We start from the raw sequence: 27,880 nt of genomic DNA, 5'->3' as shown, positions 1-27,880 counted from the left end.
CCAGCGAGGGAGTGGTTATATAAAAGACATCTATAATTCTGTTCCATGCACATCAAAGACCAGCCGCCGCCTTGCAATCTGCATATATGCTGCGTCCAGGGAACAGGAAGAAGAGGGGAGGGGAGAGGTGTGGAGGGGAAGAGAAGGAAGGAGGGGTGTTGGAAGCAGAAATACTTACGAGACAGAGAAACTTTGAAGGACTGCATGTGTTTACTTGAACGATGTGAGAAAAAACCCAGTATCATTTTACATGACACTAGAATGCAGACCAGTGCAACTTATTCAATGCAATTTAACCAGTCCACTGGATAAATCTAAGCAATGTAGTTTTTGATATTACATGAAACAGCTTGATTATTATACAACCAAAAGCTGAAGATAACAACTATGAACAAATAAAAAATTCTACGTTACTAGAATACTTAATCTACAAAACAGTAATTTTTATGTTGTAAAGTGCTATGTTGTAAGTGTTGTAATATTGTAAATACACCATACTATAAGGCCAACAAACAGTAATGTTGCCAGGGTTATGAGAAGCTAGAAGACTTGGCTATGATAATGCTATTGCTCAACAAGGCAAATCCTGATAAAAGATGAGACAAGCTGTAACCATTAAGTATCACGGGCAGTGGGTATTTAAATACAAGGAGGCCTGCATGTATGCTTCATATATGCATTAATGCATCTAATATATCAACCAGTGAGAGAACCTGGGTTTTACATTTTTGAGCCTTTGTATTGAATAAATGGTGGAGGGATGCCCCCTTGTGGAAAGAATGGTCATAGTGAGAAGTATGCATAAAAGTGTCATATATGGAAGCAGATCAGTGACATTATGTTTTGAATTTTAAAAGGCATTGAATACTTAATATTTTGAAATTCAAACCCCACCAAATTTGTTGGTTTGGAATTCACCTCTTTAAAACTGAAATATGAATTTATTTCAATGTAAAAAAAATAATAAAAGAAATTGAAATAGAATAATATTCAGGCTGCTGAAATTCGAATGGTGAAATTCAGATCGAAAAAAATTTCAGCCGAAAAGGTTTGAGGTTACTGACGCTGATGTATTTCCTGGCAAGACACAATACAGCCCTGCCCAGAACTGCACCCCCCGTGTAATTTCTGTTCTGTATATCTCAGCATCACATGATTCTTACTGTACATTGAGGGGACTAGTATGAGTAACCAGAGTACGTTTCATGCATGTGGGACTTTCCTAGTCAGAGTTAGCAGGGGGTGCATTAACTGGCAAGTCAAAATACTATGGAAGCAAAAAGATTTGAGCCACAAAGAAATTTGGCTAAAAGATTTGAGGCAAAGAAATTGAGGCAAAAAAAATGTGTGTTTTATTTCTGTTATCCAACTAGTTACATAATGATCACAGTAACATACATCACCAGCATCACTGTATTGCTTTATAAATGTCCAGACTGTAATATACAGGGGGGGAACCACTTTCCTCAGGCCTCCAGGGAAATGTGTTCCCCCTGTTTTCTCAGTGTAAAAAACAGTCCCAGAATGCTGCAGCAGTACTGCGTAGCACTACTCTCTATCAATATCAGGGTTGATGGGAGCACTATGACCTTTCACACTGAGAGCACCTTACTGTTCTGGTATCGTGGGCTCTTGTGTCCGATCTTCCTGGAGCTGCTGCTACGCCCTCCCTCGGACATCGTCCTCATTCTCGGTTTCTCCTCCATCTCCACCCCTTCCTGTTTCAGGTTTGGGCCGTTCTGACAGTGGCAGTCCCGCGTCTGTAACTGCGTGGTGGGACAGAACCACTTTACCGAGGCGTAGATCAGCTCGGCAAGGCTGGAAACGGCCGAAACGACTCCGATGACAAAGTAGAAGCAGAGGAAGATGGTCTTCTCGGCGGGACGTGAAGTGAAGCAGTCCACGGTGTAGGGGCAGGGGAAACGGCTGCAGGGGAACTGGGCCTCCACCGTGAAGCCGTAGAGGTACCACTGGCCCAACAGCATCCCCAGCTCTGCCACCATGCGGAAGGCCACGTTGATGATGTAGAGCCTCCTCAGGTGGAGATCCTCCTCCTGGGTGCTGCTGTTCTGCCCGGTGGGGTGAGGGATGCTGGTCCTCTTATTGTGGTGGTGCATGGCGTACATGAGGAAGAGGAGCGAAGGTGTGGAGATGAGAACTATGTGGAAGACCCAGAAGCGGTACTGGGAGATGGGGAAGGCCATGTCGTAACAGACTTGCTTGCAGCCCGGCTGAAGGGTGTTACAGGCAAACTCAGCCTGTTCGTCCTCGAATAGGTCGCTGGCGACGGTGCCCAGGATGAGCATACGAAACACCAGCATGAGCAGGAGCCAGAAGCGCCCCAGCATGGGAGAGTGAGCCTGGAGGGCGTCAAAGAGGCCCCCGAGAAAGCCCCACTCACCCATGGCGTGAGTATCTTGGATCACCTCTGGGGTCAGGAAACTCAAGGCCGTCTGTCTGTTTTGCAAGAAGTTCTTTCTCTTAGTCCATTTCAACTTTCTGAATCGTTTTATCCCCAAGAAACAGTTGGACACCACATGCCAGTTCAAAGCTAACCTGTATTTCCCTAGATGATTGTACTTACTCTTAAACTAAGGCAGGACAAATTCTAAGATAGCATATTACACAAAACTCACACAGGGAGTATTGTTCCAAAAATTCTATTTACACATTTCTAAACACAACATTTAACCAATTAGTTTCTTCCTGCCCGATTATAAACATGACATTCAAGACAGAACACGATCAAATAAAATGCTAGAGATCTAACTATTCATACCTTGTCCATTAAGTACCCCTAGGCCATTAAATAACAACTGCCTCTTTTCCATCTATGTTCTTCAGTGACAGAAAACCACAAAGCTTTGACCATTACCGATCAACAAGGCATGGTTACAACACACACATCGATATACAACATGGCACATAACCTACTAAAGTAATGACCTAACCAGAGCTACCTCTCAGGCAACAAGGCATGTCGATGCCTGCAGAAGCAGTGGAGCTGGTTTATCTAGTCGTATATCAGCCAAGAATCTTTTTACATTCCAAACTTCTGATTCCAACACTTTTGAGGAAGACACTGCTGACAGTAAATCCATTCGTTTTTTTCCCCTCCAACACCAAGACTTCTTCAGGCACAAGAAATGGGTCATCAGCTCGTCCGAGTGTCCATGCGTGCCTGTGCACTCTCTCTGGCAGTGTTTAGAGACTGGTCTTGGTGGGTCTAGGGTGGCAACAGCAAGGAATTTCCTACCATGTCCTAATCGGGGCTATCAAAGTCCCAGACAGAAGTCCTGTTTATTCTAGCTGGCATGTTCTTGATGAGGTACTTGAAAGAGCTTCCCTAATGACAGGAAGGTTCTGTCTGTAAGTCAATCAGACAATCAGGAAAAGCTCACATTGGAACACCCATGTGAACATCAACACACAAGTAACTAAAAGAATCATAGGTGCATTGTATGTAGGTTGGCAGGGTCAGATAATTAGTTTTGCTTGCAGAAAATAATTAAAAATATTCCATGTTAGTCTTAGTCAGACGAAATTGAATATAATGTCTTCACAGAGGGTGTGGTTGCGACATATCATTACGTGTATCCTTTCACAACTGATACTTATCAGCAGTATGGCACTAGCTCAGTTTGATGACGATATCTCACTGTAACTTAGACTAGATCATTACCTAGAGTTGGCAAGTTTAGCAATTAATCACAATATACAACAAAAGGGTATGCATTTTGTTCCACAAAAAAAACACGATGTTCAGCATGTGTCAATCACATTTAAGGTCAGTTTTCTTGAAGCTAAAGTTCCTCTTCCCCACATTAAGCTTATATTCAACAGTTGTATATATAAATGTGAACTGCTCCCAGAAACACAGCTCATTAGAGATCAAACCCCTATGTGCTTTGACGAGTAGGCTACATGTAACTAATTAACTATAATGTAATTAGCTATATATATATATTAGTTAAATGTTAATACACCTTTGTTAATAAATGTTAATACATCTTTGCCAGAACTTGAGATAGACAAACATACTTTATTTTTTAAACACAACATCCAATAAAATATTTACAAGACAACACAAATGAGAAGCAAGAGAAGTTAGTAAACCTTATAAAACTAGTCAGAAATCTCCACTGAAACTGGATGACATGGTAGAGAATCTATTTGTAAATCGTTTTCAAGATGTAAAATACTATATTTAAAACTGAGGAAAAAAACTAAAACAGAACTTCCTTGTGGAGACACTGACCACATAAGACACAGTTTGAGATTAGAGTAGCTCTCTAAAATCCAAACTCTTCGTCAGAATCAGACTCCAGCTTGTAGGTGGCTGGCTTCCTAGCACGAGCTGGCTTACTTCTGGGTGCAACACTTGCAATTTCGATGTCTGAAACGTGGAAGCTATCCTCATCCTCCCACGTCTTGGCTTTCTGAAGAAGGAAAACAGAGTATTATTCAATATTAGTAGCAGTCAAGTAAACAAATATTGTTTGTTTGTCTGAGATTAGATCTTTTTAGAAGATGAAGAGTTAAAATATGAATATGAATCAATGTCTAAAACTAAAAAACATTTGTATGGTCTCCCTGACTGACCTTGCTCGTGGTGGTCTTCTTGGCCTTGAGGCGAGACATGAGGTCACCTGAGCTGCTGTCAGAATTGTCGCTGTCCTGTTTGCGTTTCCGGGCAGCCGCCTGGGGCTTGGCCTCTTCCTCAGAGTCACTAGTGTCCAGAGAGGGGACCTTCTTGGTGGCAGTTTTAGACGCAGGCTTGGCCTTTGAAAGAGCATCCAGGATGGACGGTTGCTTCGCGCCTGAAAGGAAGACGGGACAAGCAAGACGCCAAGATGAGGAGGAGTCATTGGCTTCACTTCTCCATGAACACCAAACGCGATGAGTACACACTAGAGCAGTGTCTTGTTGGTGGCTCCATCGCTTAGTGCTGCTCAACATGGGGAACGCATTTGTATATTTCTTGCGAAACGCTCATCCAAACAAATGTACACGTGGCCCTGCATGTGCTTGGGTCCTAAGCAACACACCGAACGACTTTCAACGTCATCCAGCGCCCGGTTCTCAAGATATGTCGAGCCACAGACAGACAGACACAATATGCCTTTGTAGTTGGATAAACAACATCTAGAACATAAACGGTATGCGCCAGATCACATCAAACTAAGTAACTGTGTTACTGGAGCAGGATGTTGTTGTACCTGTGGTCTTCTTCCTGGGTGCAGCAGTCTTCTTGGCAGCAGCTGCAGGCTTCTTTGGGGCAGCCTCTTTAGCCTTGGGAGCTGCCTTGGGCTTGGATGGAGGCTTGGACACCACCAGGGCCTCATCTGACTGAGCTACAACACAGAGCAGTATCATGAGCTAGACTAGTCTCCTAAGATAATATCAAGCGAACCACGTCATGTGGCTTCATTTGACCAGTAACTTACAGTTGGAGTTACTTTCAGCTTCCTTGACTGTTGGCTTCACCACTTTCTTCCTGTAAAAGAGATCATAAAGTTAATGCATTTTTGCACTACTAGTAAATGTGTACATAAAAAGGGATATTTAACCCTCGTGCTGCCTTCGGGTCACATGACCCAAAGGTTCATAACGAACCATCGTTGTGTTTACCCAATACAAAAACAAATAAAAATAATTTTCTTTTAACCTTTGCAATGTGGGGGGTCTGAGACAGCCTAGCTGTTAAAAGAAAATGCTTCACTTTGTCTTTGTATGCGGTAAATCTGTCGCAATACGACGGTGGGTCACAATGACTGATGGGTCAGAATGACCCGAAGAGAACACGAAGGGTTAATGCTGAACCACTTTTTTCCCGGGTGGCACTACTCATTCCCATGCGCCAGGTAAGCTCAGGTCTGCTTTGAACCAGGTGTGGTGGAGAGACTCACGTTGGTCTAGGTGCTTTGAGGGGAGGGGCTGGGGAGTCCACGTCACTGTCAAGGGCTGCACTGGGCTCTGGGACAAAACTGTCATCGTCATCATCACTGATGGAAGCCGCCTTCTTCTTGGGGGCGCTGTCAAACTCATCCTCACTGCTGGACAGGCTGTACTTCACCGCACCTTGGGGAGTGGAGAGGTAAATTGTTATGTCTGCACTATGAGTACAGTTAAAAATGAAATGCATAAAAATAGCTGGTCAAGGAAATAGGAAAAGTCAACAAGGTCAGTAATCAGGCTATTTGTGATCCGAGACTAAGAATAATGAGAGGGAAGGAAATTGGTCAGGAAAGGATTAGCTGGCTTCATCTGCCATTTTACAAGTCCCGTGTAACAGAGGTTTTCTAGTGAAGCAGGATATAGTACCAAAATGCCAAAGCAGATAGCGTTTCAATCAACTGATCTGGTCCGAGATGGTGAGACTCACTTTTGGTTTTGCGCTCGACCTTCTCCCTGGGAGCCACGACTGGCCCCTCTCCTGCCTCCTCCTCCATCTCTGAGGCCGAGTCATCAGACCAGGGGTTCTTCTTCACCTTGCCCTCCATGGGTTTGAACTGCAGAGTCGTCTGTTTACCCGACTTAGCGGCTGCTGGGCAGAGGACCATATTAACATTAACACAGAGTGCAGTTGCTTCAAGACAACATCCACTTCATGACTACAGGCAAATTGGATGTTTGTTTTTGGCTATACTCATTTTGTATATAGCTATATTTTATGACAGTTTTGAAGCATGCATTGTCATTATGAATATCATGTATAACATTTTTATCAAATGTCAGGAGACTGTGGTTATAGCCATCTCTGTAGGACAGAAGAATCCAGACGTGACCTAACCTTTCTCCTTGGCAGGAGCCCTGGGCTTCTTGGTGAGCCGTGCTGCCAGGCTGGCCTCCTCCACATTCTCCTCTCCCTCGTCCATGAACTCCATCTGCCTCACCACCTCCTCCTAGACACAGGACATGCAAGATCGTTCAAGTCTTCCCATTCAAAACCAAACGAATAACCCAGGTTAAGTAAACTACTCTTCCACTGATTCCCATGGGTATTTTGAAAGAATCTGATCCAAGTCACTTTTGACTGGTACTGTATATCGTTAGTTTTATTTACATATATTGTATTCATTTGAACCATAACATCCAATACTATGCATCACGATAAAGCCCTGTTTGTCTGACATTAAAAATGGCTGCCTGACTGACCTTGATCTTCTTCCCTTTGGCCTTCTTGTTGGCGTCGGCCTTCATGGCGCTGGTGATGCGTGGGATGACCCGGCGTCCCTGTGGTGTGGGCAGAGTCTCCTGCTTCACCTTCACGCCCTTACCCCGGCCCGTCTTGCCCTTAGTTTGGAGCACAGGGCCAGTGTCCTTCTCGCTCTCCTCCACGCGCTGAAGATAAACATGACAAAACACAAATGAAATCAGCGATGACTAGAGTAGTGTCATGGAGGGGGCTGTGTGGTGGAGGGGGGGCTCTGTCGTGGAGGGGGGGCTGTGTCAGGTGAGTCAGGTGGCTGAGCGGTGAGGGAATCGGGCTAGTAATCCGAAGGTTGCCAGTTCGATTCCCGGTCAAGCCAACTGACGTTGTGTCCTTGGGCAAGGCACTTCACCCTACTTGCCTCGGGGGAATGTCCCTGTACTTACTGTAAGTCGCTCTGAATAAGAGCGTCTGCTAAATGACTAAATGTAATGTAATGTAATGTAATGTGTCACCTCCAGCTCCTCAGTAAAGAGCATGAGATCCTCCTTCCACAGGTCAGCTGGGTTCTTCTTCTTAAGGGTGTTTAGCTCAGTTATCTACAGAAAACCAAACACAAACAGGACATAAGAAGCCAAATGAGCTCTCTCAAATACAAATAACAGCAGATTGAACCAAGCCAGCACAGATAGCGAACAGATTGTGGATATATTAGGAAGTTAAGGAGATATTAGATAGATATTATAAGACAGTTAGCTAGGAAGGCCGACCAGATGGAGAGATGGAGGGCCACACCTTGCTGTCTCTCTGCTTGCACAGCTCCTCCTTTTTCTCCTTAGTGAGGTACCACATGGGCATGTTCAGGAGGTAGTTGTAATCTGGCCCGGTGTTGTCCTCCTTCTCCTCCTCCTCCTCTTCCAAATTCTCCTCCTCAGGCTTTAACAGGCCAGGGAAAAAGAGGGGCAACGGTTACTTGAGCCCGAAATACTTTCTGTCAAATGCTACTGCCGTACCAAGTCTACAAGCAGTCAACAAGGCCTGGAATCGAATGAAAACCAGCCGAGCGTTCCTCACCTTCTCCTGGGCCTGCTTCCAGGCCTTGACGGGGTCTGAGTCATAACCCATCTGCTGCAGCATGCGGATCAGCTCCTTCTTTGGTTTGTTCTCTGGAGCGAGAGGAAAGGGTAAGGTTTATTTAAGTCAAGTAGAAATGGGATTGAACAGCCTGAGACATTCCCTTGCAGCTTCCACTGAACCCTATCTGTCCCTTGGTGCCAGGGAGGGCACTCACCAATGACCAGCTTGCCCTCGATCTTCTCCAGGATGAAGCGGGCCTGGTTGGTGAGCCTGGCGGCCTCGGCTCCCAGCATGCCGAGCAGCCAGTCCTTCCGGAGAACGTAGTACTTCATCCTCAGCTCAAAGAAGTCCTTTAGGACCTCCTGCACGGACTCGTACTTCTTCAGACTGCCCACATGGTCAAATAACACCTGTCAGGGGTGGGGGTGGGTGGAATGGGGCATTTGAAATGTTCCAATCAGTGTTAGCTTACTACTAGCTGTCGTCTTCAGAATCAGAATTTGGTTTATTCGCCATGTAGGTTTACAAAAACAGGGAATTTACTGTGGCAGGAAGGTGAAAACAATAAACATATACAGATCTTAAATTAAGTAAAAGTACAATAGTCTAACTAAATCTAAGAACTAAACAATCTAAGAAATAAAATGATGGTTATAATGTTATATGGAGACAGGTTTCTCTAAACCATGTGGAGAACGATGCAGAACAGCAGGTGGAGAGTAGGCTGGTTACCATGGAGTTACAGGTGAAGGGGTTCTGCAGCTTGAAGACCTTGTGCAGGCCCGCTGCCTCCGCCTCCCTCAGCCTCTCCTCGGTCATCTTGACCACGAAGCGCACCGTGGTGTCCGTGTGGTACTCCTTGTAGTCTGTGATCAGGGGGGCCACCTTCTCGGTGCCGTTCAACATGGCCTCCAGAACGTTCTCCTTGTAGGTCTACCAGCACCGCCAGGGAAAGGCACAGATAACGACAAACGCACAAAATACATGTTTCTACCCGTGACAAGGAGCCTTGTTGCCAACACAGGCGAAGTAGATATTATAAAGACATGGATGATCTACTAACCTGTGTCCAAGTCTTCACAGGCAGCTCAGAGATCTCGATGGTGGTGGAGTCTATGATGGCCACCTCTCCACTAATCATATACTGGTTTGTCGCCAGATGTTCAATGGTGCCTTTGAAGCCCTTGAAGCTGGGAATCTGGGAACAGAAATCAAAAACACGCCTCTTAGCGACAACCAATCCCTAGCACTGATCACGGGGTCACCGGGCAACCTGACTGACCATGGGCAGGGGCTCCTCCCCGTCGATCAGGCGGTGGATGTTGCTGACGATCTCCCGGACGTTGTAGTTGAGGATGCGAGTGGCCCAGCCCGTGCCGATCCCGTCCACGCCGTTCACCAGCACGGTGGGGATGATGGGCATGTACCACTCGGGCTCCACGCGGAGGTTGTCGTCGTAGTTGTACTTGAGCAGGTTGTCGTCGACGGGGGGGAAGAGGAGACGCGTCAAAGAGCTGTGAGAGAAAATAGGACATGTAGTTAAGTCAACTATTAACAGTATGTGTATAATAGTCACTCAATATAGCTATACAGTCTATATCTAGATTTTCTCTGGATGTTTCTTGTATGTGTGTGTGTGTGCTCACAGTGACTGACCTGAGCATGGTGAAGATGTATCGAGGGCTGGCAGAGTCCTTGCCCCCGTGCAGACGGGTCCCAAACTGGCCCAGGGGCTGCAGCAGGTTCAGGTTGTTGCTGCCCACAAAGTTCTGGGCCAGACCAATGATGGTCATCATCAAGGACATCTAACAGCAGGGAAAGAGAGAGAGATCATAAGACATGAGATACATGGAGGGAAAGAATCAAATGTTTGTTTGTTTTTGCGTGTGTGACTGGGATGTTGCTACAGTATGTTAATCTATGACCTAGTCTCATTGAAAGGGTGTGGCTGTCACCACTAAGGTATCCAGGCTGGTAGTCTCACCTCTCCGTGATGGTAGGCTGACATTTCGGCCACAGAGCCAGCCAGCTGGGCGACCTTTACCTCCCGCTTGTCGTTCCTCTTCAGGCAGCAGAACATCACCTTCCTCTGGCCTGGCTTCAGACCTGACACATACACACATTTCCATATTCATTCATAGCACATACAGATCAATTTGCCTTCAAAGAAAAAAAGATAATAAATAAACGGTACTAGCTTGTGAAAGTGCAAACATCGCCCGAGAGGACATGGGGGGGAAACAAAAGCCTGTTTTTGAGGGATCAGTGGCTTTGTGTGTCCCACTCACCGTCAACCAGACAGGGGATGGACCTCTCGTTGTCAGAGTTTGAGAAGAGCACCAGCTCCTTCATGACAAAGTCGTTGTAGGACAGAGACTTGGTGGCCTTGCCATACAGGTATTCCTGATGACGAGGGACAGCAAAAAGACAAAAAAATGTACACAGTCCTAAATAATGACATTTGATTGTGATTTGGGGTGACTGAGGGACTTTCGGGTGAGGTGACAATAGTGGAGGTCATGGGTGGGTCGTACCTCAGGTAGATTGTGTTCTTTGCGCTGGCGTCGGTTGACCATGAAGTTGGTGAGCCACTCTTTACGCTCTTCAATCTTCTTCTTGCTAAAGGCCTGGGGAAGGAAAGGAAGATTTTAAAACAAGATGGAGGATGTACTAATGCAAACCAGCTTTCATGATCGTGGAAAATACACCCAAGAATTCTTGTCAGGAAAATGTGTCTGTCAATAAATCAGATAGTGGACAAACAATACAAAACCCACAAAGTAGCACGAGTTTTCAAAACATTTGAGTAAATGTAAGGTGTCTTTCCCCCTGTATATTAAAGACTGTTACCAGGGTAATAGCCTCATCGTCTTGAGGCCCGGCGTACTTGAAAGGGATGCGGTGTCTCTGCATGTCAGAGAAGTACTCCTTGGCCTCTTTCGAAGTGCTGGTACCCAAACCTGCGCGCACACACACGTGAAACGTACAGGCACACAGGGTGAGTATGAAGGCCCAGGTTCACTGTACAGTAACGTATTCATGCTCAGATAAGTAGACCAGGTATGAAACAGCTGCTTACATGTTCAGCTTCACTACCACACAGGGGTTCGAGACAAACCTTTGTAGTATTTGACTTTCCAAGATTTGATGTTAGACTGGGCATCCTTCCACTCCTCAAACTCAGGGATGCTGTAGAAGGACAGCTCCTCCTTCTTGTGAGTGGCCTGGGGAAAGGAAGGGGGGGGTGGGGGGGGTTGTGTTTACAAATTGCCAATTAAAAACTCTAGTAGTGCCTGTTACCATAACTTGCCTATAGATTCATGTTATATGTGGGTGTGTAAAACAAATGAGACAAATGAGAGTAGACTGGTCGAATCCCAGCCCCCAGTGTAAGACTGTACCACCTACCTTGATGATGGGGGTGATGAACTCCTCGAGGAAGTTGTGGCGCAGCAAAGAGGGCCAGTTGTGATGGATGAAGTTGATCAGAAGTCCCTTGATGTGAGACCCATCCTGGTCCTGGCCACATTCAAATGACGACAACAATTAAAGGCAGTTAATGACAGTACAAAGCTCCTTACCAGGAACCAGGAACACAACAGCCAAATCCTAGATTTCCTAAGTATGTCCACGTAAGTCCCCAGGTTAGAAGTGTACAGCTCTGAGGTGGTGCAGACCTGATCTGTCATGATCATGAGCCGGCCATAGCGCAGGGTCTTCAGCGAATCAGGGTCGCTGTAGTTCTTCTTGTACTGAAGCCCGAGGATCTTGATGATGCTGTTGATCTCTGCATTCTCCATGATCTGAGGACAGACATGCATTTACTCTCTCTGCTACAGAAGGGACAAATCTCCATGCCTTTGACCATCGCAAACTGGGCATTGGTGTAGATTCCGAAATGGCCCATAGTGTATTTAGTGTGGTGGTATGCATGCTGTTGAAGAGGGTCTGACCTGTTTGTGCGTGGCCTCCCGGACGTTGAGAAGTTTTCCCCTGAGAGGGAAGACCCCGTAGTGGTCTCTTCCCACCACACCAAGCCCGGACACGGCCAGGGTCTTGGCCGAGTCTCCCTCAGTCAGAATCAAGGTGCAGGAGGAGGAGTTCTTACCACCTGGTGGGAGAACAGGAGACACTGCTGCTTTAAACTGCATATTTCCACAATGGAACAAATACAGGAAATCTGTTCAATTGTTTTTTCTAAATGAAATCCACTTCAGGAAAGCTGTGGACGTTCTCTAAATGAGACAGAACCGGGATGATCTCTTCAGTATAAAAAAGAAAACCTAACAACTAGACAGGCAAATGTTCTTGAAATGGGATTATATTTCGTGGCAATGCACATGGCCAGAGCTAAGACTGATGAGGATGAAGAGCGGAAGATGTACCTGCGCTATTGGCGTCATCCAGCTTGGGAACTCCCTTAATCTTAGTGTGTTTGACAGCGGAGCACTTCTGGTTGAGCTGGGTCTGAGCTTTGAACTTCACCCAGTTCATGATGCTCTCCACGATCCCACTAGAGGCAGCCTGGATGAAGGGAAGAGGACCACACATGAGATGTGTCCCACTTACAAGTACAGCTTCTTTAGGAGACAACAGAGTACAAAGAGAAGATAACCAAACGTGTTTTGTGAAAGCAAAGCAGTGCTACAGAGAGGTAGAATGGTTGTTTTCTGACCTGCTTGAAAAACTTGTCGCTGAGTGGGCATGTGGAGCCGAAGCTTTTCTGCTGTAGAGTCATGTTCTCCTTGGTCTGGGAGTCGAAGCTTGGGTTCTCAATCAGACAGTTAATAAACAGCCACATGTGGTTCTTCACCTGGTGGATTAAAACGATTCACATTATAAATCATTAAGTGTCAGAAGACATGGCGCGTCGTACTGCAGAGACCGCGAGTTGAAACAGTGCGTCATATTCTGTACCTGGAAAGGCTTCACGATCACCCCAACCTTGTTCTTCTTTTTAACCACCTCTATCAGCTTGGACACGATCTGCTCTGACACATACTCAGTGTGCCTTCCTCCCTGGGGACAAAATAGACAATTACACACTGAACATGTCTCAGGAATGCTCGGAAATGTACAGAGAAAAACAACCCAAACCAATCACAAGTTTCAGCCTTTAACGGTGAGCCAAGTTACCTTGGTAGTGGCGATGCTGTTGACAAAGCTGACTTGCTGGAAGCCCTTCTCGCTCATGGTAAGACAGACCTCCCAGCGATCGTTGACCGCCTCATGGATCACAGTCAGGGGGCTGCCTTGCTCATCTACCTTGTCCTTTAGGTACATGTCCACGTAGTTACGGAAAGTGGTCACCTGGACGAGGACAGCATGGAGAGATGGCAGTTGGGGATCACTTTTTCTTTGTTTTTTCGAGTCTCTACAAAATCTCTCTCACTCACTGCACAAGAGCTTCTAGGAGTGTCAGGAGGATGTAAGCAGCACTTACAGGAAGCCTCTTGCCATTGAGGAACACACGGACCCCCTTGGAGGAGCCAGCGATGTCATAGGCACGGCGGGTCAGGAGGGCCACCGTGTCCTTGTCCAGGACATGCATCTTGAACTTGGACAGGTCCGGCTGGAAGGTTATGCAGGTGTACTCCTCCCCGTCAAAGGGATGGATCTTAGAATCCCCAGTCCGGCCCATGTTGTCATACCATGTCTGGGAAATAACGGCAGGTGTCAGGATAAACAAAACAGGCATCTTCTAGACACGGAAGACAACATATTTACAAGGTCATCTTGGTTAAGGTTGTCACCTCACCTGCTTAAAGTACTTCTTGGATTCCTTGCAGGCAGTCTCCACAGTGAACTTGGTGCTGAAGATGTTGCACAACTTAGCACCATAACCATTACGCCCACCTGAAGTTGAATTGTATCAATTAAATACATGGATCTTAGAAAGAAAAAAAAAAAGGTGAATTTTGCAGTGTAATTTGTCATGAAGAGTAAAATCTTCACTAAGCCTTACCAGTGACCTTCTTTTGGTCATCGTCATAGTTACTGGAAGTGAGTAGCTGTCCAAAGATGAGGGCAGGAACAAAGACTTTCTCGACCTTGTGCAGCACCACAGGGATGCCCTTTCCATTGTTCCACACGCTGATGATGTTGTTCTCACTTAAAAACAACACAGGCACAATAAAAAAATGCAACATTTGCTGGAGAACGGTTTTTGCTCCCTACATTAGGTTGGAGAGATGCAGCATCATGAAGTGATACTTACGGGTCTAGAGTGACCTTGATGCAAGTCATTGATTTATCCCTCTGCTTGTTATCTGCAGCATTTACTGTGGTAGAAAGAAAACAGGAAATGGTCACTGACTATAGTTGTAGTAGTACACATAACAGTTCTCATTCCAGATGTTTTCAGTCCAATAAAGGATACATTTCTGAAGGCTTTTGTGACATGGTTATTGTTTTGTGGTGCTCACCAAGGATCTCGTCAAAGATCTTGTAGAGACCTGGCACATAAGTCACTGCACGACAGTTCAGTCCAACATCTTCATCGAACACCCACAATTGCTGATGAGAAGATGCAAACGAGACATTAATAACATTTTATGGTAGCATTTCTGAATGGACTGAGAGAAATAACAGCTTGAATGGTAATACTTTCTAATTTCATCCGTATCTCTCCTTATGATGCACTGAGTGCAGTGTGTAAAATACCCATGTGGCAACAAGTCTCCAATTTCGAGCCTCGATGCAAACTAGTTATGTTTTATGATGCAGGGAAACCTTGTGATGTGTACGCTACAGTCTGCTTTTCAAATGACCTGCGTGACAGGCTCCACTGAGCCTATATAGGTATCTGGACGAAGGAGGATGTGCTCCAACTGGGTTTTCTTCTGGTAGATCCTCTCCACTGAGAGACGGTTGGAATCCTTTTTCTTCTTCTCCGCTATTATGTTCTCTGACTGGATCTGGGAAACACTCTGGGAAAGAGATGTGGTCTCAGTTCAGTCGTTCACTAGTACAAGCGTTAGTTATACTACATTTGCCCCCAAAGGACTAGTATTAGCAGTACTCCGGTAGCACCATAACAGTAGGTAGCTACTTTGCAAATACAGTTCATTGATATAAAGGCAACAGAATTATCTTGCAATCAACTTGCGAGGAGCTGTGCATGACTGGTTGCAATGTATAACTGAGAAGAAGAAAAAACATTTATTTGCAAATACACACAACGCTGTAAAAGTATAGGAAAGGCCATGTGTATAGATAGCTACTTAACTTAGCTATATACCTTTTAGATAGCACTAACTAACTAACTAACTAACTAACAAATCACAACATTTACGTGAACTTTGATGTCGTTTGTGCCAACGTATGAGAATGAAATTGTACTTAAACGAGTGAAAATCACTAGTTACAGTCAGTAGTTGCAAGTTTGATGAATATAGCTAGGCTAACGCGGTTGCTAAGCTTTTTAGTAGTAGCTCTAGTAGTCTTTTAATGTTCAGACTAGAGCAGGCTGGCCAGCTCTGACCTAGCTAACTGTAGTCTACGAACTTACCTTCAGTGGTTCGGACATGCTGAAGCTGTTTTATCCTGTATCTATGAAATATAAGACTCACTATCTTGCTACCCGATTAAGGTTAGACTCAAGCAACAGTACTACACGCTCCGTTGTTGGTGTTTCGAATATTTTTCCTTTCATCCCGCCAACTAGAGCAACCAATTACACAGAAGAGAACGTCATCGTCACTAATCTTGACCAATGATATTACAGATATACCGCCATCGTTAGAGCAAATCCGTGAGGCAGGAAGGAACGATACAGCCCACCAACTTCGTATTTTTGGCCCGCTAGTTTAATAACACCCCGCCTAAAAACACAAGACAAAAAATTATAAATATATGATTTTATTTGTAATCTTTGTCATCACATACAAGCATACTATTTGAAATTAGGCATGCTAATTCCCAATATAAACCATGTATTTTATTTTATTTGGATACATTCAGTTTTTGCTAAATAGGAAGTGTGTAAAAGTCCAAGACGATCTTCTTCCAATTTACGATGCTTTGAGGAGTAAATCTTCTTAAAAACATGAGTAGATAAAATATTAATTTGACCAGAAGATGGAGCTCTTCCACTGTCCTCGAGCGTAGAGAATGTATCTACGGGTTGTTGACTTAATGAGCTTCACGGTTGAAGGCCTCTCAATAGCAAATGGGCTTATCTCCACCCAGTATGGGTGGTCATGGTATTATACCCCTGGCCCAGTGTTTTTCCTGCTAAGCATTATGAAGACTTGCTTTGCAGGAATTTTGTGGTTGGCCTCCCAAAATACCAAATCTCACTCCAAGGTTTTTGGAAAAGTTGGCAGCCCTGCATATCTGGTATCAGCTGCTACTGGCCAAGTTCTGGGTGATGTCTAATATTGATGGTACAAGATGAACAGACCATGATAGTACTATTGCATTGTGGGATTTGGCACCAGCACAGACATAATTGGGATGACAGTGCTAAAGCTGTTATGAACTGATTGCACAACTTCTATGCTCACAAGTTGATGCCAAGAGGCAGGAGGCTTTTGCTTTGACACTTTTAGTGTCCTCAACTGAGAAGATGGTGGCTGTTTTTATTCAAGTAATCAAGAGGAAAGGGTCAACCTGACTATCCATCTTGTAAAACTTGGGATGACACAACAACTCCAGCTCACTCTCTTATACACACACAATCACACACACACACACTCTTTTTACATCTCTCCTTCACTCATTTTTACACACACACTCCCAGTTACACACACACATTTCGTTGCAGACACACACACAGAAATAAGAATCTGAAAATAGTAACCTATTTGATGTTGTTGAAGGACATTAGTGATGTAGTGAGATGGACACTCACTCACTGCCAGCCTTCCTGTTCATTTATTAATGCTGTGTGTTAGCGAGGCCTTGATGCAGTCTGACTGTTGTGGCAGCAGGGGAGACGGAAACTGGATTTGTTGCAGAACTGCGGATAGCTGTCTAGCAGGGCTCTCTGGACTGGTTTGATGTTCCATGTCAGCTAAGGATAGTGGTGGGATGAGGATAGAAGTTCACAAGCATAAAGAGAATTTCCAAGAGCAGTTGACAAATGTGTCAAAAAAAGGTTGTTCAGGTTGTGTAACACCATTCGTCTGAGCGCCATTCATTTACAGGTCTCTTGTCAGAAGTCAAGGAACAAGAGAAATCCAACATGTTTGTGTGTGAAATCCCAACATCTCAATGTTCATGAATGAACTTCCATGAACTGTGATATGTTTCTAAACATGTGGCCTAGTTTACCAAAATACATTTGCAATTTAAATTAAAGTCACATAAATAAACCACAAACATTTGACTCATCAAAATGTTTACACTGTACAGTTTTTGGAAGGGATCACTAAACTGTTGTGTACAACTACTGTTTTGACATGACCTTTGTCAAAGTCGTTAGAGTCCAAACCTATCCCTGTTTTCCTTTGTGACTGTACGGAAAGGCACAATGAAATTGAGAAATATTAATCTTTCTAAAAGGGCAGTAGTAAATAGGGTCAGGTATATCTTTCCTGTGATGCAAGGCAACAACTAACCTTGATAGCTTAACATTTGAGGTACAGCACGCTTTTGAGACATCAGTGAGGCCACATTTTACTATCGGGCTGTATAAAAACATACAGCACTGCTAACTAAAAAGGATCAAGTCACTATGAATTTGAAGTCTCAGCTTTGAACTGTCTTGCTTGTTCATTTGAAGTCTCAGCTTTGAACTGTCTTGCTTGTTCATTACAGAAATGTAATGAACAGCCAGGTATTAACATCTCTGTGCCATGATCTGTTTTAGTCAATAGGGATTTTTTCCATCAATATAAAGACATGGCAACTATAAATACAGTTTCTGCTAACATTATTCGCAGCATTCCCAACAGATTTTGTCTTCCTGGGGTGGTGTTAGGGAATTTCTTTTATACCTTCTTTTGTCACTTTTGATTAAAAATGTGAATCAGGCATATAAATAAATAAATGGGGCATAATGTCATATTCACAAAGAGAAGACTGGCTTTGATCTTGCACAGGGACTAGCAAGGGTAGGCAGTGAGCAGCTAAGAAAGTAAGAGAGAGAGAGTGAGAGACAAAGAGAGAGAGAGAGAGAGAGAGAGAGAGAGAGAGAGAGAGAGAGAGAGAGAGAGAGAGAGAGAGAGAAATGTGGATAGGACCGGTTCTCATTAACAGCACTGTTTTGGTTTCTGTGCCATTGCAGCTATGGCAGATGCCGACCCACACTCCAATGTCGTTGATGCAACTTTGGAGCAACATCCCTGTCGTCATATTTGGCACTTTGTCTCCCCAGTTTAGACCTAACACTAGCTGGCAGGTACGTCCATGTGAGTATGTCAGCGTTATACATCCAAGCCTTTGTAGACTGGGAGGAGGGAGAGAGAGGATCTTTGATGCACTTTGAGTACAGTCTCTATGTTGAGTATCCTGATAATGTACACTGTATCCTTCCTTCCATCCATCCGCCCACATCTGCTGAGTTTAAGGCGTAATCTGATGCTACAGGAGCCTATGCCTGACGCTAGAGCACTCTCTCTCCCTCAGTCCACAAGACGCTAATCACATTTTCTGCCGTTTCATCTTTACATGCTCCATTTCGTATCGCTGCAACTAATTGACACTGAAAGCTACATAAATCCACCCATCACTGGGCTGTAATTATGTGGCATATAGCATCCAAGTGACATATTTAATCCCAGAGCAGAAACACACGGTACATTCAGATATACACTGCCTGGCATTGATTTGCAGGTTTGGGGGGACTGAGGCGAACGTCAAGGTGGAGTTCTTTATTGATTTCAATTCCATTAATACCTTTTGACTGCTTCCTTGGCAGGCACTCCCTGTGCCCATATCTGTTATCACAGTAGGTTTGATTGGGCTTCTTTATCGGTTGGCAGCAGGCAGGAAGAGGGCCGGAAGACAGCCAAAGATCCAAAGCACTGTACTGATATAACAACATGCTGATCAAACTTGATTAGTCAAACACACATTCTTTTAGAGAACTGCATTGTTTGTTTAAGTGTGTGTTCAGGTGTGTGTTTGTATGGATGTAGGTCCCTGTGAGCATGCTTTATGTCCTGCATGTTATGTGTGTGTATCGACAGTGTGTATTTGTTTAATCTCCCCAGTTGAATAGTATAAGGCCCAAACTCAGAATGAATAAGATAACGACACAGCTATCTATTTACTTCTGCAAGTTTAGCATAGCATTAATCAAATTAAGTTATAATTGGGTTACTAATGTAACCTCACAAAATCTCAGATCGTATCAAATTGGAAGAAACAACATTATTTCAATCCTTTGTACATAAGCATAAAACACATTATCTGTACCTTAGCTTTCATCACAAATTTTTTCATAAAACATTGAGATTAAGATTCAATGGGCCTGGCCTCTCGTCGTGTCTCTGCCAATTTCTGATAGCTCCAGCATGTTGCCTAGTTTTCTGGTTGCGTGGAAACTAAAAAGGCTGCACTGAGCGAGCACTCAACTGAATGTGCATTCACAGTGGAGCGACGCTGTCATTGTGGCTCCGCGCGCAAATTGAGCGAGCTGTTGTAGGACCAAATGGAATCAACCCAAAGTATTTACCGAATTGTATTTTTGACTGAGTCTTAATCTGTTGTGGACATTTCTAAGGTGCACTTAACTAAAAGGGGATCCTGTTGAACCCGTCATGAAAAGGAGAGGAAGAACGGTAAAGATGTAAGTGAGCTTTCTACATGTTGCTGATCCTAATGCATGCTTTTCAGAGTGAAGTAGCCATTATTGCGTACTTTTACCTGACAGAAATACTGTAAAAAAACGAAACATTTATGAAGATATCAGTCTATTCTACTCAGTAATGAATAACACAGACTAAAACAAGATATCCTAAGCAAGACAAACTTATCAAGGATCAGTCTGCGTTGTCTGCGTGGAGTTTATTTTCTTTATCTTGGTGTCATGGACGAATTAAATGAAAATTGAAGGGAAAGTAGGTGCAATACCTAGCCTACATACATACATACGTTTACAAGTGCCGGTCTAATTATTTTATCTATAATAGAAAGTATTTGACGCACAGTGTCCACATAATCTGAAACAAAAATAATCCAAACGTGTTATTATTAGATCCAAGTTGAACAATAAGCCACAATGAACAATTTACAAATTAATGTGAATTGTATTTGTAACAGCTATGAACTGGTCTATTGAAATACATTAATTTAATCTGATAATAATTCTGTTGGAAGGTAAGCATTCTACAAAACCAAATGGATGAGGTATTTTTATGGAAATCAGGCATAAAAAATGATCAGGTTCTTCTAAGAAAGGCACTTCTCCTGTTAATTAGGGTAGACAATTCCACAAGAGGGATACATGCATGGTTATTTGGTTACTTTTGCATTTACAATGAATGATATACTTTCCCTCAGTTTGTCTTTTCTCCAAATCACTCTTATTCACATCTTTATGATTGCAAACACTAGCAACTGAAGAAGCCATACTTGGTTGGCCAGGGGGCCACAGTCACAGATGCAAAGGCAACCAGCAGTAAGCCAAGACTAACCATTCACCAGTATACAGTATACAGATACACCTAAAATCTTACGTATTTTTCCTTTTTGTCAGAGATTTTTTTAAAGGCTAGCTAACACATTTCCATTATCTTGGCGCCTACGGGCTGGTTGGGGAGAGCCATAAAGCACATTTAGGACATGTCTAAATTATTGCTCTTGTGCATTTGCTGCCTAAGATCTATGATCTACAGTATTGACTGCAGTAAATTTATGAAGTGCCAAACAGACCTCTGCAGGCCTGTGCTCTGTGTGTCAGGTGTAGATTAAAACCTGGGGAATTTATTCTGTCATCGAGGTAGGTGATAGCTTAATATCCACAGAAATAATGGGTCTATATCTGATTTATTGATCTATTGATTTAAAATATCGGCGCTCCACCCTGTCCTCCCTCTGTCCCACCTCAATTTAATCCTCCCTCATATCTCTCTCTTCACAAACCACCTCCCTTACATCTCCCCCTCCCTTCTCTCTCACCCTTTCTGCTTTCATTTACATCTGTCCTCCTCTCCCCATGACATTAGAATATTTCCTTCTCTCCTCGATAGCTCATTAATCTCTCTCATGATCGTCGTTCCACGGTGTGTCTGCTTTGTCATTGTAATGTTACCCCCTATTCACCCCCTCCCCTCCCAGATCCTCTTGATATCTCTCTCTCCCTCGTTCTCTCACAACTCTGTCCTCGTGTCCAATTTCCCCTTACTTCTCCACACATCCTCCTCCTCCTTCATCGCTCTCTAAAATGTCAGACCAGTGTGTCATGTGATGAGAAAAGTACAGCTTTTAAACAAGATCTCATTGTTGACCATTCATGTTAGGGAGCCCATTTTTTTTTATCCCTTTCAATAAAGGCCTTGTCTGGCAAGCACACCATGCCACCCCACTCTTATACTTTGTCCTACCTCCATAGCAAGGACTCCCATCTCTCTCGATAAACAAAAAATACAGCCTAAAAATATTCATGGGGGAGGGTTTGTTTTGTTTTATAAGGAATGGAGGATAAACATCTTGGTGTGTCTTGAGAGAAGCCTGAGCCAAGGCCTCTCTGATAGGGCCGTCTCAACCTGTGTTCAGACTCAGATCAGAGCTCCCATCTCTGTCAATGGCTCATTATGGAGGCTATATCCCTGGCAAGTCTTCAACTGGCGGAGCACAATGAGTCTTATTAGCTGCATTCCTTGGACGACTCACCACACACACACACCCACACACACACATATGTATGAAAGCAGACACATACCACCCCACCCCAGAGCCCTCCACCACCCCGTCATGTGATACAGTACTTAGAGATCGATTTCAAATTTAATCTGGGTAAGTGGATCTTGCCTGGGTCTTCAGCCATTTTAAAGATGCGCAGAAGTCATCTGCTGTTCTATTGTTTTTTTTTCTTACTCCAGGAGTGGACTGACAGCACATAACACGGCTGATTTGGGGCCGTTTATAGCATGAGTATCTTGTCCAACAATAGGATTGGATGGACAACATGACTGGCACATTGACGCAAGGAGTTTTTCCTGAGAGGATTAGTAATGGGAGAGGCAGGCAGAGTTGATCAGGTATTAATGAACTGTGTTAGGGTGGGAAGACCAGCTATTTTTAGAGGCTAACATGTAAAATAAAAAGTGTCAATTACAGAACACACAGTGTTACTTGCACTGAGCAAATTACTGTACAACAGCAGTTTAGGGATTACTGACCACAGAGGGCATGATCAATGGTGTTCATGGTGTAGCTCAATAGTGTGAACAATTTAATAAATGGCAATTTTGATCAGAAGAAGTCACCTTGAAGATTGAAACTTTCTTACTTTGTTATTTGACAAAATTGTTGAGAAACTCAGATAGTATACCAATGTATGTGTAATATAATCCCTGTCTCACTGTGGAAGACATGGATTATGTTAATACCATTTGCTCTGCACTGAAATAGGACAGCACTGCAGGGATGTCAATTATAAAGGAGTCACGGTGACACCAAAGCTCTCTTTCCGAGTTTCCTTGCCTGTATGAAAGGACGTTTTGATCCTTAGACTTTGCTAAAGCTCTGCAAACACATGTTTTTGTTGTTCAGCCACGGTGAAGCAAAAGTGTAAGGTCCCCTGTGCCTCCTCACTGCAATTAGACTAGTTACCCTCTATCATGTATCAAATGACACACTGTTGTTTATCCAGACCATCTCCTGCCAATCACACATGTTTTCAACAGTGAAATCGCCCCCTTTTGACAGAGTAATTTGTACCTCTCCAATAAGCTGGCTGTCTCCCACTGCCAATCTTACTTCCTGCTTTCTCTCTAGGCTTGACAGCTATTGGGGAGGTTGACGTTGGCTACGCCCCCCCCCCCGCCCCCCCTACGCCCAGGTGGTCGTTCTTGGAGCATGCTCATATCCCATCATGCCCCTGCTGGCAGGCTGGCTACTGCGCCACTCGGTGGTCATGTGTCTGCTGCTGCACAGCCTGGTGCTGATGACCTGCTGCTTCCACCACGCCGCCACCAGCTGCTCCCAGAGCTGCTACTGCACCGAGAGCGAGACCGGGGGAAAGACCGTGCGCTGCAGCAACCTGCGCCTCACCGAGGTGCCCCAGGACCTGCCCAACGACACGCGACGAGTCTACCTGGACTATAACCTCATCACCAGTGTTCCCAGTAACGCTTTCAGCGACCTGCCCCTCCTCACTGAGCTGGACCTGTCCCACAACGAGCTGGCCCAGCTGGAGGCGGGGGCCTTCCGAGGGCTGGGCCACTCCCTGCACTTCCTGGACCTGTCCTCGAACAAGTTGGTGACCTTCGACCCCGAGGCCTTTGAGGGCCTGCGAGCACGCGCCAACCTGACCAACAACCCCTGGCACTGTGACTGCAGCCTGCAGATGGCCATGCCCCACATAGACCTGGAGCCCATGTCGCTGACGGGCATCGTGTGCCAGACCTCGGAACCTCCAGACATGGGTGCCGAGGGCGTGCCCTTCCTGCTGGCCAAAGACCTGGACCTCTGTGTGGTGATGAAGAAGACCACAGACGTGGCCATGCTGGTCACCATGTTTGGCTGGTTCACCATGGTTATCTCCTACCTGGTGTACTATGTCAGGCACAACACGGAGGACGCCAGACGCCACCTGGAGTACCTCAAGTCTCTGCCTGGAAAGCAGGGAAAGTCAGAGGAGTCTTCCACCATCAGCACTGTGGTGTAGGTGCTGAGGGAATGCATGGGGGGTGGCACATATCGCTACTGTATTTGATTGGATTCTGTGACTGGGGTGCGACACAGCCAGTAGCCAAGACAGGTGGTAATGGATGCATAGGACCTTCAGCTGCACCTTCTTCCCTAAGGCAGCCCTAAATAGTTTGGTCCTTCTGTTATGTTCAAGCCAAGGTGGCAGAACTTGTGCCTGTGCTGGAAGTCCAGGCAAAACCAATCTAACCCAGATTAATAATTCAGGAGTGGGCCATTAAAGACTATGCCATGGTGAGTAAAAGCAGAGGACTGTTTTGGAGAGTTCCAAAAATGGCCTTTAAATGGGATTTATTCAGTGGGGCATGCACCTTGATGCACTTCCCCCACAGAGACTCCACTCAGGATGCCTACGTAGGGATTCTTTGGCCACATCCAAACAGCAATAAGAGAAAACAACAGGATAGAGCGACACGCATTATGCTCTCTTCGCAACTCTGTCGGTCACACACACACACAAGTCCTTCTTCCTTAAAGAACTGTTGTCCATGCTGCATCCATACAGTAAAGATATTCATTACTATATTATAAACAGTGAAATGTTGTTCTTTTTGATTAAAACGTCTTATATGGGTTTCGTTTTTGGAATGATTGTTGCTTTAAATACAATGTTTTATGGAACGCTTTACAACCTTGGGAAATCCAAACTCAGCAAAAACGGTCCGTGCATGTTTAAATCAAATCTTCCTTTGAAGCCAGCCATCCTGTATTTGGCATGCAGGTCACTGAACAAGATTATTGCGCATATAATCAATGCAACGCCCATAAAGTGTTCTCAAATCAGATTAGTACATCAAGCACAGCTCTGGCAGCGAAGTGCACCGCAATTCAAATAATTTATTTTACCTACAGTACAAACTGTACTTCTATTCTGTTTTCTGTAAGGGGTTTAGACAGAGAAGCCGCCCCCCCCCCCCTCCCCCCAAGTATTTGGCTCAATTTTCAACCCTTAAATTCTTTTTGCCTGTTTGAGGAAAAACACCCTTGTCATATCCTGAAACCCAATGACCCTACATACACAACGCCAAAAGGGAGAAATATTGCATGTTTGTCCGTTCCTTAGGTCCTGCACACCACGGTTGCTGTAAGCTGTAACCACAAATAGGTCAGTTGGGAGTTCCATTGCGTTTCTGACCGTCCGTGACATGGTGGAACACACACTTGGCAAAGAGGGAACCCCCCCCCCCCCAGCTGACGTTTCATTATCACCCAGGGAGGTGAAGGACACAGTGACAGTGACGCAGCCACGTCACTCCACCTGATAGGTACCATGAGCAAACTTCACACGGTAGGGTTGCTTGTGTCCTTGTCAGAAACCAGACACCCCCAACCCCCCCCCCTCCCTCCCCCGTCTGCAACTGTAAAGCCCTAATTCCTATTTGTAGATGTACCGCGGTGTTACTGGTTTAGTCCCCTAATTCATAACCTCAAATAAGTGTCCGATCTGAATAATGTTTCTCCATGTTACTAATACAGCGCACTGTAGCCTATACTAACAAAGACTCAGATCATCAAGATGTTACTGTTTCATTCCTGGTGCACAGTACTTACTGTTGGCAGTAGCAGTTAAGACGATCTGATTGGTTGTCTTCTTGGCTGTCGTCTTTAAGAGCCTCGGGGGTCACGCTGGAAGCCACGCCGTCTGGTGCCGTCATTCCCATGGGGTTTCCCAAACAGGATTGCAGGGGCCATGACCTGACAGTCCATTTGCTGTTCTAGATATAAACCGCCTAATACACCAGGCTGACTCAGTAATGCATCTCCATTTCCTGAAAGAGTAATCTTGCTTTGAGTGACCAGAGAAGAAGAAATGAGGAGTGAGAGCAGAGTAGTATAGTGGGTAGTATACTGTAAATCAACATTGATCAGGCTTTTATAAGTGCACTGGTGCATCCACTACCCTAATTTTATGGCCACTAGCGTGATTGTTCTACACAATAGCTTACTTGGTGATGGACACAAAACCAGTATTTTCTTATAAATTAAAGAAAAGGACATCATAAATAAACTGCCTCTTTGACCTTTGCGCTCAACCTGGTAAGATTAGTCCACGTCATCATGAATAATGAAACTGCTGTTAGAGGTTTCCTAGCAGGTACGAGGATTGTCAACATGGGTATCCCTACATCAAAAACATGGAAAGCCTGTTGAGCAGAGCACAACGCAATAAACTATGCATGACAACCATAAAAAGATAAGGGAAAGTCTGAGATGGCATCCATCATGTTGAGTGACCCAGTTTTCGGGGCGAGAGAGAGCCATGGGGGACCACCTGCCCCACCCCACTACCCCCCATATATGCTGCTTAGCGATGGGCTGTCCCAGCTGGTTGGAGCTCTATCAGGGTGCCCTTGAGCTGACCAGTGGAGTGGAAGAGGAGCTGCTCATCTCAAAAGGGCTGACATTGTTACATCTGCCTCACATTCACTAACTCCCCAAAGCCACACCTCAACTTTAAGTGTTCCTTTTAAACCCTCCATGGTAGTGCTTAGTTCCATTTTCCTCTTGTTCTGACTAAGGGCCAGACTCAAGGACTGTTTTTCTGTTCTGTGAATTAGCACTTATTTGTATAGCTCCTTCTTTCTCAACTTTTGCAACTCATGTATACTTTTCTTACTTTGGGTTAACATCTGCAATCTCCTTTACAAGGCAACATTTATGCGGTTCTCATGGCTGAGCTTCCTTTACAAGGCAGCGTTATTGATCTTGACAGAGATAATCCTGAGGGAAGCCCAAACACATCCTAGCGTGACGATTGGGAGGTTCAACAGCACTGAAATATAGATGGTAAGTCTCCCTACCTGACATTTCCTGCCACACACACTCCCACCCTTCCCAGTGAGCATGTTCAGCCCCACTCACCAGCCAGCACTGAGTACACAAACACAAACAAAGCCTTTGTGTGTCAAACTTCATTGTTTGAAATTGTGTGAGCCTAGACTGTGTGCGTGTCTGGTCACGTGAAAGTGCATGGGTGGATATATGTGCACATTTGCAAGTGTGCGCCTCTTTGTGTGGGCTTGTGTATGAGTGCGTCCTGTGTGAAGGTGGCAGGTGGAGGGCGGTGGGGGTAGGGGCTGGGGGGGTGGTACACGGGTAATGTAACACTCTGTTCCCTAGCACAGAGCTGTCGCTGGGGTTAATTTAAATTTCAGCCCAGCTCACCTTGCCCCGCCCGCTACCCCGGACACGTTACACTGGTGTGAGCATTACAACTGCAGGGTAATGGGACACAAAGTGCAGGATAGGGTGACGCATCCAATCCTGCAGAGCGCAGCCCCACATGGCATTGGGTTGCAGATGAAAATGTTTCCAGGGCCTGGATCACATGGGGGTTCACAGCGATGACCCTAGGTGGACTGTTTCCTCTTCCTGTCACACAGTGACACAGTACCCAGGCGAGGAGGACCCTTATTCAGGGTGTCTCGATAGAGACCTCTTCCCTAGCTCCCTCCTTCTCGGTGTGATACTTAGAAACACACAGTACGTATAAGAAGGTGTTTCCTGATGCACTTTAACACTTGTGCCCAGAAAAGAAAGGAAATATTTCATTGGATAGGTAGGCTCTTTCACCCATTTCCCTTCTATCTGAGAAGTACAGCGCCCCCTGTCTGTGGAATTGGTATAGTACTGGTTTTAGTCGTAAACTTTTCTTTTTTACTGAAGATATTGTGTTCACGAAACATACACGTTTTCTTTTTTACTTGGAAGTACAAATATATATATATGTATATATATATATAACTGTAATATTTGACTGGAAATCCTGCACAAACATTTCCACAATCTGGAAACTGTTTAAGTAAATAAGGTTACCGGTAAGTGTGA

At 44.8% G+C, this 27,880-nt stretch overlaps 3 protein-coding genes across 5 annotated transcripts; 1 reads left to right on the top strand and 2 right to left on the bottom strand.

Annotated features, from left to right (window-relative positions):
• Nucleotides 1–1,340: 1,340 nt before the first annotated feature.
• LOC136950797 (gap junction delta-3 protein-like) lies at nt 1,341–2,519 on the bottom strand. Its single transcript, XM_067245268.1, has one exon. The coding sequence runs from the start codon at nt 2,403–2,405 to the stop codon at nt 1,593–1,595; it is 813 nt and encodes a 270-aa protein (XP_067101369.1). The 5' UTR covers nt 2,406–2,519; the 3' UTR covers nt 1,341–1,592.
• A 1,505-nt stretch (nt 2,520–4,024) lies between these two features.
• Nucleotides 4,025–15,852, bottom strand: top2a (DNA topoisomerase II alpha). 2 transcript variants are annotated; one of them, XM_067244394.1, is made up of 35 exons: nt 15,741–15,852; nt 15,001–15,159; nt 14,656–14,746; nt 14,448–14,511; nt 14,196–14,341; nt 13,989–14,086; nt 13,674–13,886; nt 13,367–13,540; nt 13,148–13,249; nt 12,906–13,043; nt 12,616–12,754; nt 12,184–12,341; nt 11,908–12,033; nt 11,639–11,749; nt 11,349–11,454; nt 11,081–11,190; nt 10,765–10,857; nt 10,519–10,633; nt 10,215–10,336; nt 9,887–10,035; nt 9,513–9,744; nt 9,294–9,428; nt 8,963–9,163; nt 8,445–8,640; nt 8,228–8,319; nt 7,949–8,089; nt 7,669–7,752; nt 7,159–7,344; nt 6,794–6,905; nt 6,386–6,547; nt 5,910–6,081; nt 5,448–5,497; nt 5,220–5,354; nt 4,603–4,820; nt 4,025–4,439 (listed from the first exon to the last, which is right to left on the bottom strand). In XM_067244394.1, the coding sequence occupies exons 1-35, from the start codon at nt 15,756–15,758 to the stop codon at nt 4,293–4,295; spliced, it is 4,695 nt and encodes a 1,564-aa protein (XP_067100495.1). In that variant the 5' UTR covers nt 15,759–15,852; the 3' UTR covers nt 4,025–4,292. The 2 variants fall into 2 exon arrangements, with proteins under 2 accessions (XP_067100495.1, XP_067100496.1); XM_067244395.1 differs by having other exon boundaries at nt 6,386–6,544.
• A 2,705-nt stretch (nt 15,853–18,557) lies between these two features.
• Nucleotides 18,558–24,608, top strand: lrrc3ca (leucine rich repeat containing 3Ca). 2 transcript variants are annotated; one of them, XM_067245123.1, is made up of 3 exons: nt 18,558–18,585; nt 19,902–19,967; nt 23,120–24,608. In XM_067245123.1, the coding sequence occupies exon 3, from the start codon at nt 23,217–23,219 to the stop codon at nt 24,009–24,011; it is 795 nt and encodes a 264-aa protein (XP_067101224.1). In that variant the 5' UTR covers nt 18,558–18,585; nt 19,902–19,967; nt 23,120–23,216; the 3' UTR covers nt 24,012–24,608. The 2 variants fall into 2 exon arrangements, with proteins under 2 accessions (XP_067101224.1, XP_067101223.1); XM_067245122.1 differs by lacking the exon at nt 18,558–18,585 and having other exon boundaries at nt 19,747–19,967.
• Nucleotides 24,609–27,880: the final 3,272 nt, after the last annotated feature.

The sequence above is a fragment of the Osmerus mordax genome, chromosome 10, assembly GCF_038355195.1.
Source record: "Osmerus mordax isolate fOsmMor3 chromosome 10, fOsmMor3.pri, whole genome shotgun sequence".
NCBI classification, from domain to species: domain Eukaryota; kingdom Metazoa; phylum Chordata; class Actinopteri; order Osmeriformes; family Osmeridae; genus Osmerus; species Osmerus mordax.
Note: the sequence above shows the minus strand (reverse complement) of the source record. Positions and strands in the feature narration are given on the sequence as shown.